Raw genomic sequence first — 13,906 nt, 5'->3', positions numbered from 1 at the left:
GCCGGATGGCAGCTATGGTACCGGTATAGATCCTCGATCAGACGTGCAAAAAAAAAGTTGATGAACCTAGGTGGAAGGTGAAAAAAGTTTAAGAATGCACACCACAATTTACTCAAAAATAAATTTGCCGGAGTGCGTCAGATGGCTCAACAAAACTTGCATGCATTGTACCCCTGGTACTGATGATGAAAATATATAGGTATACGGTAGTAGCAGGTAGTAGGTACAGTGCGAATTAAGCAGGAATGAAGTTGCGACAAGTGTTCCAGTAAAATGTTGTGCTGCTTATATTATTATTTGCGGCCTTGCGGGGGTAGAAAATTAAGACATGCGCGTAGTATAATAGGCCTGTGAACGAAGAGAGAAACAATAAACATCACATGCACAAATGATATGTTGGCTGGGCCCTATATGTGAACGACGTGGACGCGCACAAAAGATAATAAAGGGCGACCTTGACCCGGCCCGGCCCAGCCACTAGTTTGCGCGCGCGCGACAGGAAATGATACAGCAACAAATAACAAGAAGCACAGTCAGTGGGTCCCCGTATAAAAACCCAACTTGCAACACGCATTATTGATGAACATACGGAGAGGAGTAATTATCAGTGTGCTCGACGACCGCGGAAACGTTCTTTATTTGGGCCTCCGTTAACCATTGGCTCGGCGTTTCTGTAGTCAATTCCGTGGGCATTTTTTCTTTCTCCCAGTTTTTCTTGTAAGCATAAAAAAAAATAAAACATAAAAAATAAATACAATATTATAGGTTTTTGAACTCTTAACTTTGTCCTAATAAATAAATATTTCCATCACTAAATTGTATTGTTGATGTAGTTTCGATCAGAAATAAAAAATTATTTTCATCAAAATCTAGCTAGATCCCAGCCGATTTTAACTCACAATGTAACCATGAATTGATATGTTGACGGTTTATTATCCAATCTATCTATAATCTAAATAAATGTATCTTCAAGTTGTACGAATAAACAGGCCGGACACACCCATCGTTGACACAATGACAACTAACTCCTACAAAAATTAGTACCTATATATTTCTACACGTCCACGATGAAAATTAAGAAGCTCAACATTTAACTCTACCAATACTACATGGATAGTATGGATGTTATTTTCATCACAAATAAATTATAGCTTCTTAATTTTATAGAAATGGTAAAACATAAACAAATATATGTGTAATGTCCCGTCTTAATTTGTTTTCTATTAATATTTGATAGCTTTTTTATTCCGTTGCAGCGCAAACGTTATTATTATTATGAATAATAATATATGAATATACATGACGAGAGCTAGCACAAAGGTCGTCGTCGACCATGTCTGCCCCGTCTATAAAAGTCACCAGCCATATAACTACAGCACCGGCGGGGAAGCAAATAAGGCAAGGATAGCTAGGTACGACGACGACCTTTGGATATAACTACCTCGCCGGCCGGCCTCGTCCATCCTAAACCGACGGGCGGCGCTAGCTATATATCCACACCACACGTACGGTGATCTCTATCGATCGATCAAAGAGACGATCGATCGATGGGCAGCGTGGGCGTGGTGGAGGCGGATGACAGTAGTAGCGTCGTCAAGGAGTTCCTGCAGCGGTGCGAGCCCTCCGGCGACGCCGCCTACGGCGAGCTCAGGTCGCTGCTGGCGCGCCTCCACGACCCCGCCACCAGGCGCGACGCCCGCGTCTTCCTCGCCGCGCTCCGCCACCAGCAGCAGCAGCAGCAGCAGAGCTCGTCGTCGGCCGGCGGCGGCGGCGACCGAACACATGAGAACTTCTTCCGGCGCTTCGGCTTCCGCATCCAGGAGGTGCTCCTCCAGGATCCCACCACCACCGACATCACCGCCTCCACCAACGCCGCAGGTACATATAGAAACCTATATTTTAGTATATAATATAAACCCGCTCTTGTTTCCTTAATTTTCTTGTTTTGGAAATTGGAAATATATATACTGTATATAAGATAAGATGACACAAACTAATTAAGGAAGCCGTCAATATCAGTACGAACTAAACAATTAATATAATCGTCGTGCAATGGCCGTAGTACGTAGCCGACACTGATACATTAGTATCATAATAATATCAGTTGCTTTCATTCACTAATGAAAACATAAACTTATATTACTACTAACACACACTAGAATAATGCATGCATGCAAGTATATACAGTGGTTGAGAGATGGTGACGACCCACGGTCCATCGTTAAATAATAACCCCTCGTTCAGAAAAGAATTCGCTTTCCGGCAAGGTAAACCGTTTGAACTTTAACTAAAATTATAAAAAATACTAACATTTCTAAAACAAAATTAGTATCATTAGATTATTCATAGAATATACTTTCATAATAAATTTACTTGGATACATAAACATTAATATTATTTAAACTTGAATCTCATAATTGTATTCTTTTATAAACAGGAGCGATCAATTATTGGCCACATGCATTGCCACGCAACTTTCCACCGTAGTACCGCCATACAAAATTCAAGCGTGTCTCTTCACTTGGCACATCACATTCTCACTCTGTATTTTTCTTCTTTGACTGCACGCGGGGGCGGTGCTTTGCTTGCTTGCTTGTGTACCAACCTGATTTTTCTGTATATATAATCGGCTCTGCCTCCTCCGCGCTTTATACAAAAAAAAAAAAATCGGTGCTTAAATGAAACACACTACTTATTGAAAGAGAAAATTATAGCTAATTATTAAGTGGGATCTATCCAAAATCCAATTATCTATGGTTGCTTGTCTCTTCAATTTTGCATTGGTCCTTCCCGCTCCGATCCACCTGTCAACGTACCGTCACCGTCACCAGCCACAAAGAAAAGAAACACACAAAGTTAAGCAAGCATACGAGATGAACCATATATATTTGACAAGGCTGAAGCCCGATAGTCCACACTTGAATAAAAAGATAATTCCATCAAGATCAAGACTTCCAAAGCTACAGATTGTTGAATGGACACCACACCATCACCATTTATACCTCACAAGTCACGACCCCTTCCATGGTCCCTACTATTATTCCCGGTGATAGAGAAGTCCAAAAACTATTATATATTCGAATATCCTACTATGATCACTCAGTCTTGAAAAGGACAAAAAGGACACATGTGTCCCTACTGTTTTTATTCTTCACGTGTATTGATTGGACAAAAGCAAACGACAGATTGCACCTATAAACTTATACTTTATCGCATTGTATTTCTGATGAGACGACCATATGGTTGCTGCAGTGCTAGAATTACATTCATTCCCCAAGGGAGTATCATTTTAGCAAAATCTACCTACGTAGGGAAAAAATAAACATGCATGCTGCCCTTATAACTGACAAAAGGCAATAATAAGCTTTAGCACGCGCTAGCGAAAAGTAAGAGTGCATTCTATTAATTGATTGTTTTTTTATTTATTTATTTTTGGTTTTTGCATCGATTGGCCTTGTGATCCACGAGAACTTAAAAAAGAGGATGTGAGGAATATTTTATTGGTTTCAACAACAACACGTAGATCCGAAAAGGATATCGGAAAGCTGCCTTGCGCCCTTGCCTTTCCTACTAAAGATGGTAACGGGCCCCGATCCCCGATCCCCGATTCCCCGCAGGGAATTCCTCAATTAGGGGACGGGGACGGGGCCAATTTCTCCCCCACGGGGATCCAAATGGTAGGAAAACAATCCTCGTCGGGGCTGGCGGGGACGGGGATGGGGATCCATCCTCCGAACCCGATCCCCGCAAACCCGCCCCGCTTAGAGCATATAGAAGTGGATTTAATGGATTTGTGAGATCTTGTGTGCGATTTCTTTGCAAATTTTGTAAGCAAGTGTGCCGGTCTCTAAACTAAGCATCTTATTTCTTGTTACAAGATGCATTCTATGGTCGACATTTCTTCTTCTGTATAATTGATTTGAGTACTATAGATCTTTGTATAGCGGGGACGGGGACCCCGTCGGGTATGTTTCCCCGCTCGGGTTCGGGGATGGGGAGAGATCGTCCCCCGCGAGCCTTGGCGGGGACGGGGACGGGGAAATTTCTCCCCCGCGGGGACGGGGATGGGGAGGCAAAACCCGACAGGGAATTCCCTGTTGCCATCTTTATTTCCTACTCACCAAACGCAGCCAATGAGATGAGCCTGTCTCTCCGTTTTTCTTTCGAAAAATGTGGAACACATGATTTCAATTTTTGTGGCACCGAGATGTAGACATGAGTTTTTTTTTTGTAAAATATAAAAGGTATAAATTTACAGGCAATGTTGGAAGCTTTTTTATAAAAAATACCACGCCTCTTCAAAAATTAAATTACATTCAAGTTTTTTTCTAAAAGAAAATAAAGGCGCCTCAATCTTTAAGAGGGTACAAAAGGAGACACATTCCACGCTCACACCACACATGCATGAGCCCATACACATGTAAAGAAATAGACCGGGAGACTCTAGCCTCTCGTGCATGGGAAATACACAAGAGTGTGTATACCCTATCATTCTTTGGAAAAAAAAATTTAGAAAACACTTTGTGACATCAGGTTCAAATACTAGTGGGTAGCATCTCAGTGGACGGTCCTACCACGACCTTTTACCAATTCTATAGCATTTGATGTACAATTGTAAGACTTGTTTCTTGAGGTCAAAGAGGGTAGGAAGGGAGATGCAACCAATTTTACGATTTACTCCCTCCGTCCTGTAATACAGTGCATTCTAAAAATTTAAAAGAATTTAAGAGAACACTCAAATGACACATGTAACCATGGATTATACCCAATTAAAGAGTTTCTTCACAAATTATGGTTTCCTTTTAAACAGACTATGCCAAATCTAGGCTTACTCGTCACATAGAATACATTACATTTCTGTATAAATTTTTGAAGTCACATGCACTATATTTCTGAAAAGGAGGAAGTATTTCTTAAATTATATTCAACCTAGTGCTAACAAAAAATATATGTACGCTATTTGATCGTCTTCGAGCCCCCAACCATCGTTCTTGATTAATGAAAGCATCATTGACAAATATTTTCATAGTAGTTCGGCTTTTATATATGAACCCAAGAATTTCACCTTTGACTATGAAAGACGAATGTCTCCTCGGCTATCACTATTAATCATTACTCCAATCCTGAAGGCTGACACAACGGGACAAGAATCCTATGACGTTATTCCATGCTAATGTATTCAGAGCGATGACTTGCTTTGAACACTCTAATTTCTTGAAAGTAAGGGGGTGTTTGGATGCAGGGACTAAAGTTTAGTTGGTGTTACATCGGATGTTACATGAGGTGTCACATGGGGTGTTCGGATACTAATAAAAAAATAAATTATAGATTCCGTCGGTAAACCACGAGACGAATTTATTAAGACTAATTAACCCGTCATTAGCACATGTTTACTATAGCACCACATTGTCAAATCATGGACTAATTAGGCTTAAAAAATTCTTCTCGCAAATTAGTCTCAATCTGTGTATTTAGTTTCGTAAATAGTCTATATTTAATACTCCATGCATGTCTCTAAACATTTGATGTGACAGGGACTAAAATTTAGTTGGGTGACCCAAACACCCCCTAACAACATCAGAGACACGGCCCTGACAATTAAGGCTAGGAGCGCATCGTCGACAAAAGGGTCGAGTAAGTTGGTTCTTGCCGTGAGGCAGACCAGCGGACCCGACCCAAGGTCCAACTACGAGCTTTTTAACCGCGACAACTTAAATATACGCTACTGGAGCTAGAATTACTGCGGCTGTCCGCACCAGACTTGCCCTCCAATGGATGATGTTAAGGGATTTAGATTGTACCCACCCCAAATACCAGACAATAACCCACCCAATATTATTATTTATTGTCACTACCTCCTCGTGTCAGAATTGGGTAATTTGCGCGTGTCTTCCTTGGATGTGGTAGCTGTTTTTCAGACTCTCTCTCCAAAATCAAACCCTAATTCTCGGTCACCTATCACCACCACGGTAAGCCCCTATCCTACCATCAAAAGTTGCTAGGGAAGAAATTTGAATGATGCGTTTAAACCGGCACAAGGGTAGTGCGACCCGTCAAGTTATCATGAATTATCGGATTAGCGAGCAGAGCCCGCGCCAGCCTTTTATCTAATAAATGCGAAGTCAGGGTTTGTTGCACGACTCTAGAATTACTACTGTTATCTGAGTAGCATGTACCATCAAACAAATTATAAATAATTTAATGAGTTATTCATAGTTTCACAGTTTGAATTAATTTATACTCACATGCATCTTAATTTTGAGACAAGCATATGAGACTACCGACAGAATTGAAGGCTCTAGCACTCATTTTCTATACATATATGCCTACCCATTATCGTAGCTATAAAGTAGCTATAATTTTGGATAAAAACTGCTCCCTCTATGTTCTTAAAAAAAGTTGTTTTGAGATTGTCTTAAGTCAAACATTTTAAATTTTGACTACAAATAAATTCTTTGAGGTTGAGTTTGAAAATAAGAAAGTGATTAAAGTAGATTCATCTCAAAATGTAGTTTTATAAAAGTATATATTGACTATATTTTATACAAAAAAATTTCGGTCAAAGTTGTTTTTGAGACCGTGTCGATGTCCAAAACGACTTTCTTTTGTGACATAGAGGAAGTATATGGTATAAAAAAAATCATGTGGTGGGGGACTATTATTTATTACCATCACAAAAAAAGCACAAAACTCTAGATAAATATAAGGCCGATCTGAATTGAGAGTTTCATCTTCCAGTTTCTCAGACTCAATATGTTGAAAAAACATTAGGTTTTATCCTGGTAAAACTTATTTTATCTCATAAAACTTTTATCATCTCTCTATTTATTCCATGTCACGTCAACTTATTTAATAACATGAAACTCGTGAAATTCTTATCGAGACTGACATAAGACGATCATAAAAAAAATTCAAGATCCGGTTAACCTACGGTAAAGGTAAAGCAGTTAAAATCATTTTACTTGTTTACCCCCTGCCGACCCCGGTGCCCTCGTCGACGGCGGCGTCGTCTCGTCGGCCCGGCCCACCACCGCCTGTAAAGGCCCCTCCCCCGCCATTTTCTTTCCACCTCACTCTCCGTCTCCTTCTTCCCACCTCGCACTCTCCTTGAAGCATCCAACCATCTCCCCCACCCGCGATCTCCAGACCAATCCGATGGCGGCGCCGGCGGGCGGGGACAAGGACGTCGACGCCTTCCTCGCGGACTGCACGCCCTCGGGCGACGCCGCGTACGGCGCCGCCAAGGCCGTGCTCGAGCGCCTCCATGCCCCCGCCACCCGCCCCGCCGCTCGCCGCCTCCTGGGCGCCGTCCGCCGACGCTTCGCCGCCTCCCGCGCCGCGGGGGAGGAGTGCTTCCGCACCTTCCACTTCCGCATCCACGACGTCGTCCTCGACCCACACGTACAAGGTCCTGCTCGCCTCTCCATCTCTCATCCGTCGCCGCGGCGCGGCGCGCCACAGCCACAGATTTGTTGTCTTTTTCGTCAGTTTTGGTTGTATTTGGACTGCACTGTGCGATCTGCTTTTCATCAAACCAAATCTTGCGGCAACGTGATTTCCCATGCTTTGATTGTTGAATAATTTAGATTATCTGTTTGTCTACTGCACATAAAAGGCAACTGTTTCCTTCATTTGTCTTCCAGTATTTTTTTTGGGAGGTAAATTATTTACTTTTAAATGACATCAGCCTTGCTTCAGAATTTCCCACTATATAAATATGCGCCCCTCGTGCAAGGCATATTCTGAGGATGACTCACTCTAAACACATTGAATTAGAAATGTTTTATCTATTGTATCTCACACTTCTCTGTGCCCAGTTGAGTACCTCTTGGCATTCCTGCTGTACAAGCTCACATTTTACGGGCACCATACATTTTACTTGGTTTTCTTACATTGGATTCAGAAGGTAGTTGTTACATTGTACTCCCTCCGTTCCAAATTATAAGTCGCTTTGATTTTTTTTTGGTACATCCATTTTGCTATGACATACGTTATATCTAAATACATAGCAAAATGGATGTACCGAAAAAGTCAAAGCGACTTATAATTTGGAACGGAGGAAGTAATGACTATAATTTAATAGATCGTAACACAATCTATAGTCCATTACCTGATGGGAGGTCTATTGTTGTCATTTGGGTGTATAAACTGTTGTCTCTTGTTGGCTTTGGCCCAGTGGCAAAAGCTTGGCCCAGTCTTTTTTTTGGGGTAAATTATTTACTTTAAATGACACCAGCGTTGTCTTCAGAATTTTCCATTATATAAATATGTGCCCCTCGTGCAAGGCATGTTGTCAGGATGATTCACTCTGACTACATTGAATTAGAAATGTCAGCTGAGTATCCCTTGGGATTCCCACTGACAAAGTTTGCATTTTATGGGCAGCATGTCTTTTACTTGGTTTTCTTATGTTGCATTGAGAAGGGAGTTGTTGCATTGGAATGACTATAATTTAATAGGTCGTAAGTTCGTAACACAATCTATAGTCCATTACCTGATGGGAGGTCTATTGTTGTCATTTGGGTGTATAAAACTGTTGTCTCTTGTTGGCTTTGGCCCAGTGACAAAAGCTTCCAGTATATAAGCGCACTAATTCTACCAAGGCATCTGGTTTTATCATAACAAATTTACAAACTGTTTCTAGGTTTCCAACAAAGGAAGAAGCTGACAATGATGGAGATACCAAGCATCTTCATTCCTGAAGATTGGTCCTTCACTTTCTACGAGGGCCTCAACCGTCATCCAGACTCCATTTTCAGGGATAAGACAGTAGCTGAGCTGGGATGTGGCAACGGTTGGATATCCATTGCTCTTGCAGAAAAGTGGTGCCCTTCAAAGGTTGACCTTTCTTTTCCTGTGCACATTTTTTTTGTACCCTTAATTCCTCATTGGTAGCATAAGCTGATCTGGGAGCACTTTTACACTTGGGCATTTGTTCACGTTACAAGATGGATTAAGAGCTTCTGACTTGCCTAGTGCACCTGAGGAAACAATATCCACTGACTCAAAAGTTTTATTTGCATTCAGCTTGACATGACCCTGTCATTTTAATCATTTGTCTGGGCTATTTTTTTTGTTGGAATCCAAACTAACTATTTTTTTTTAACAAAAATTCTTTGAAGGTCTATGGTCTTGATATAAACCCAAGAGCTGTGAAGATTGCATGGATAAACCTGTACTTGAACGCATTAGATGACGATGGTCTCCCAATATATGATGGGGAGGGGAAAACGTTGCTCGATAGAGTTGAATTCTATGAATCGGATCTCCTTTCTTACTGTAGAGACAACAAGATAGAGCTTGATCGCATTGTTGGATGCATACCACAGGTACAGTTAAGAGTCAGTTGTTCCCATGTTTGGTGAGATGAAATGAAAGAAGGAAAATATTTACTTCCACTATATCTTTATTTCAGATTCTCAACCCAAATCCAGAGGCGATGTCAAAGATTGTAACAGAGAATTCAAGTGAGGAGTTCTTGTACTCCTTGAGTAACTACTGTGCTCTTCAGGTTAGTTGGAGGATGTCTTTCATATATTTGTCTCTCGATCAAAACAAACGCAGTCAGATGCATGAAACCTAAGACATGCTATTTAATTATAATGATTTGTCTTCAAGTTATATGTTGATCTGGAGTTTTGGATCAGAGTAAATCTATTTATGCACTATTTACTTTGTAGCTACATTTTTGGCTGTGTGCATTTAAACAATAGACGTCTAAACACCATGTTAAGTGTATGGCATGTTGTTTCTCGAAATGGTGTATGTGAAATTTATTGATAAAGTAGTAGCAACTGCAGCAATGCTATTTATTTGTGTTGCGGTTCTAAGATTCATGCAAATTGAATATCTTGTAACGATTTTGGATGTATTGAGTCCTCTATCAGAGTTGAAGTTAATAGTGATTTCTAAAAATGTTAGGACAAAATGCTGCACGTAGGTTTCCTCAAGTCAATATTTACTTAAACTATTATTCTAATTTCCTTGTTTGCTGACATTGATATCTTTCTGCATCCAGGGTTTCGTCGAGGACCAGTTTGGCCTTGGGTTGATTGCACGGGCGGTGGAAGAAGGGATATCTGTCATAAAGCCTTCAGGTATTATGGTATTCAACATGGGAGGTCGACCAGGACAGGGTGTCTGTGAACGTCTATTTCGACGGCGTGGTTTTCGCATCACTAAGCTCTGGCAAACCAAAATTATGCAGGTAAGTAAGGCTGTGGCACACTAGAACATTTTCCGTGTCTGTAGTATGTTCTGGTTTCGGTCTTCTATAGGGCCTATAGTTTCATCTATTTTCTGATGCTTTATTTTGTTTAGCATCGTTACTAATAAATTGGTTTGCTTGCAGGCTGCTGACACAGATATTTCAGCTTTGGTTGAAATTGAGAAAAATAGCAGGCATCGCTTTGAGTTCTTCATGGATCTTGTTGGGGATCAGCCTATCTGTGCTCGCACAGCCTGGGCATACTTGAAATCTGGTGGCCGCATTTCACATGCTTTGTCTGTGTATAGCTGTCAACTTCGCCAGCCCAACCAGGTTACTTTGTGTTCCCTAATGATTTCTAAGAGTAATAATGTGGCAGTTGGAATAGTACTCTGATTATTGAACTTTCAGGTGAAGAAAATATTTGAGTTTCTTAAAGATGGATTCCATGAAGTAAGCAGTTCCCTTGATTTATCCTTTGACGACGATTCTGTAGCTGACGAAAAAATCCCCTTCCTAGCATACCTTGCTAGTTTTCTGAAAGAGAATAAGTCAAATCCCTGTGAGCCACCAGCTGGATGTCTAAACTTTAGGAAACTTGTTGCTGGATTTATGAAGAACTACCATCACATTCCTCTAACTCCTGATGTAAGATTTGTCTAAATTTGGCTTAATCTACCAGTTCTATGTTTCTTGTCTATGATATGATTCACATGATACTCATTTTTCTCCTGTCACTAGAATGTCGTTGTGTTCCCTTCTCGCGCTGTGGCAATAGAGAATGCTCTTCAATTGTTCTCACCGGCGCTTGCAATTGTTGATGAACATTTGACCAGACACTTGCCCAAGCAATGGTTAACATCCTTAGCAATTGAGGTACCTTGCTTACTCTGTTATATCTGTGTGAATGGTCATGGGTCTGGATGTTCTGCCATACACACATTTTTTTATGAAATTTCAGGGAAGTGCAGATTGTAATCATGCCGACGGTACAGTCACTGTAATTGAGGCACCACGCCAATCAGATTTACTGATTGCGTTGATCAGGAAGCTGAAGCCTCAGGTGGTTGTTACTGGCATGGCTCAATTTGAGGCTATCACCAGTGCTGCTTTTGAGAACTTACTAAACGTAACAAAAGATGTTGGCTCCCGGTTGTTCCTGGATATTTCTGAGCATTTGGAGTTGTCTAGTCTGCCAAGCTCTAATGGCGTATTGAAATATCTTGCTGGAAAGACATTACCATCGCATGCAGCTATACTGTGTGGTTTAGTAAAAAATCAGGTGCCTACAACTTTAACACATCAATTGATTTCCATTGGTGCACTGGACTGGCATGCTGTTATCTGTTCCATTTGTAATCGCTTTATCTGATTTGTGGATTAAACTTGTAGGTGTATTCTGATCTGGAAGTTGCTTTTGCCATTTCCGAAGATGCAGCTGTATATAAAGCGTTATCACAAACTATTGAGCTATTGGAAGGCCACACTTCTCTGATCAGCCAGCACTATTACGGCTGCCTTTTCCATGAGCTTCTGGCATTTCAAATTGCTGACCGGCATCCACAGCAAGAGGTAAAGGGTTAACCTCATCCATAATCCATGCTTACCATTAACTTTCATGTTCAACAGTTTCCCTTTGTAATGATTAATGAACCTTCCCTTAGCATAAGTCAGGTAGTCCTTATCTTCACCTAGTTTGATAGTAGCTACCCAAAATGAACAGCTAAATGTGTAGTAGGACGACTTATTTTGTTTTCCAGACCTTAATAATGGTATCCTTGCTCTTTTTTTTCAGAGACAACCTGCAGAAGTGATACCTCAGCAGATGATAGGATTTTCTGATCCAGCTATGTCTACCCTAAAGGCTGCTGAATTTTTCGTTCCTGATTCAGCTGAATCCAACATTATTCACATGGATTTAGATCGCAGCTTTCTGCCAGTACCTTCTGCAGTGAATGCCTCTGTTTTTGAAAGTTTTGTCAGGCAGAACATCACTGATTCTGAAACTGATGTCCATTCCAGCATCCAACAGCTGGTGAAAGATAGCTATGGTTTATCAGCAGATGGTTGTTCAGAAATTATCTATGGCAACACCTCCCTAGCACTCTTCAACAAGCTTGTTCTTTGTTGCATGCAAGAACAGGGCACCTTGCTTTTCCCCTTGGGCACCAATGGCCATTACGTCTCTGCAGCAAAGTTTGTGAACGCAAGCACCTTGACTATACCGACGAATTTTGGTACAGGATTCAGGATTGAACCAAAGGTTCTAGCTGACACTCTTAAGAATGTATCTCGGCCATGGGTGTATATTTCTGGCCCCACGATCAACCCTACTGGTTTTCTGTACAGTGACAATGATATTCAAGAGCTGCTCTCTGTATGCGCTGAATATGGAGCTAGGGTAGTGATAGATACCTCCTTCTCTGGCCTGGAGTACCAAACTGATGGCTGGAGTAAGTGGAATCTGGAAGGATGCCTTTCCTCTTTGAAACCTTCAAAGCCATCATTCTCTGTGGTCCTGCTTGGAGAGCTGTCCTTTGAGCTGACTGCAGCAGGGCATGACTTTGGGTTTGTGATATTGAGCGACTCATCACTGGCTGAGACGTTTCATAGTTTCCCCAGCTTGAGTCGGCCACACATCACATTGAAGTACACTTTCAAAAAGCTACTGGGCCTTAAGAACCAGAAGGATGAGCATTTCTCCAATCTAATGGTGGAGCAGAAGGAGGAACTGAAGAATCGCGCCAACCACTTGATAAAGGTTAGCCCATCATACACTCTGAAACTCTTGTCTGATTCCATCTATCCTTTTCACACTAGTGCCCTGTTGAAGTAAGATCAACAGAATGTAGCTGATTATACCCATTTCACTACATTTAAATATCTGACTGTGACTTGATAAACACATCTAGCTATGAACTGAATGTTATATTGGTCACTCAACCTCATTTTGTCATTGTACAATGAACAGACTCTGGAGAGCTGTGGCTGGGATGTTGCCATTGGTTGCGGTGGCATCTCAATGCTGGCGAAGCCCACTGCCTACATCGGGAAGCCCTTCAAAGCTGATGGTTTCGAGGGCAAGCTGGATGCGAGCAACATCAGGGAAGCCATCCTCAAGGCCACTGGGCTCTGCATAAACAGCAGCTCCTGGACGGGGATCCCCGACTACTGCCGTTTCAGCTTTGCTCTGGAGAGCGGCAAATTCGAGCGTGCAATGGGATGCATGGCTCGGTTCAAGGAGTTGGTTCTGGGAGGGAGTGGCCAGGCTCAGATGAATGGTGTGTGATGGAGCAGGCTGACACGCTTCTGGGAGGCAATCCATCTTTGTTTGGAAACCTTATACGCACCTTAGTGCTTTGTAGTAGTGGTGATGGAGATATCAAACGTGTAAAGAATAACAGCAGCAGCAACAAATGCCTGCTGTGAATTGAATGTGCTAGGATGGATAGGGCGCTTTGCTGTGCCCGTGCCCATTCTGTCTTCGAATTGCTGTGCTGTGCACGGAGAATAAACAAGCAGTTGTTCGGACAGCCATGCAGCTGCAGAAAATCACTGTTGCTGTATAGGTCATTTCTAGTTTTCTACTAACACATATACTACCCCACCCCATCTCTCTTCCTCTTGTGTCTTGTCCCAAGCACCCATAATAAACAAATTCTGGAAAGTTATTTCACGCCTTTGATCAAATTTTTTCAT

The 13,906-nt window shown here is 41.7% G+C and overlaps 1 protein-coding gene across 2 annotated transcripts; it reads left to right on the top strand.

Moving 5' to 3' along the window:
- Positions 1 to 1,363: 1,363 nt before the first annotated feature.
- Positions 1,364 to 13,792, top strand: LOC136514259 (methionine S-methyltransferase). 2 transcript variants are annotated; one of them, XM_066508244.1, is made up of 12 exons: positions 1,364 to 1,878; positions 8,645 to 8,838; positions 9,123 to 9,329; positions 9,416 to 9,511; positions 10,019 to 10,207; positions 10,352 to 10,540; positions 10,619 to 10,855; positions 10,949 to 11,083; positions 11,169 to 11,489; positions 11,600 to 11,779; positions 12,003 to 12,968; positions 13,179 to 13,792. In XM_066508244.1, exons 1-12 carry the CDS (start codon positions 1,548 to 1,550, stop codon positions 13,494 to 13,496), a joined length of 3,363 nt encoding a protein of 1,120 aa, XP_066364341.1. In that variant the 5' UTR covers positions 1,364 to 1,547; the 3' UTR covers positions 13,497 to 13,792. The 2 variants fall into 2 exon arrangements, with proteins under 2 accessions (XP_066364341.1, XP_066364343.1); XM_066508246.1 differs by lacking the exon at positions 1,364 to 1,878 and adding an exon at positions 6,917 to 7,408.
- Positions 13,793 to 13,906: the final 114 nt, after the last annotated feature.

Source organism: Miscanthus floridulus, chromosome 16 (assembly GCF_019320115.1).
Source record: "Miscanthus floridulus cultivar M001 chromosome 16, ASM1932011v1, whole genome shotgun sequence".
NCBI lineage: Eukaryota > Viridiplantae > Streptophyta > Magnoliopsida > Poales > Poaceae > Miscanthus > Miscanthus floridulus.
This window is presented reverse-complemented; position numbering and strand designations above follow the sequence as displayed.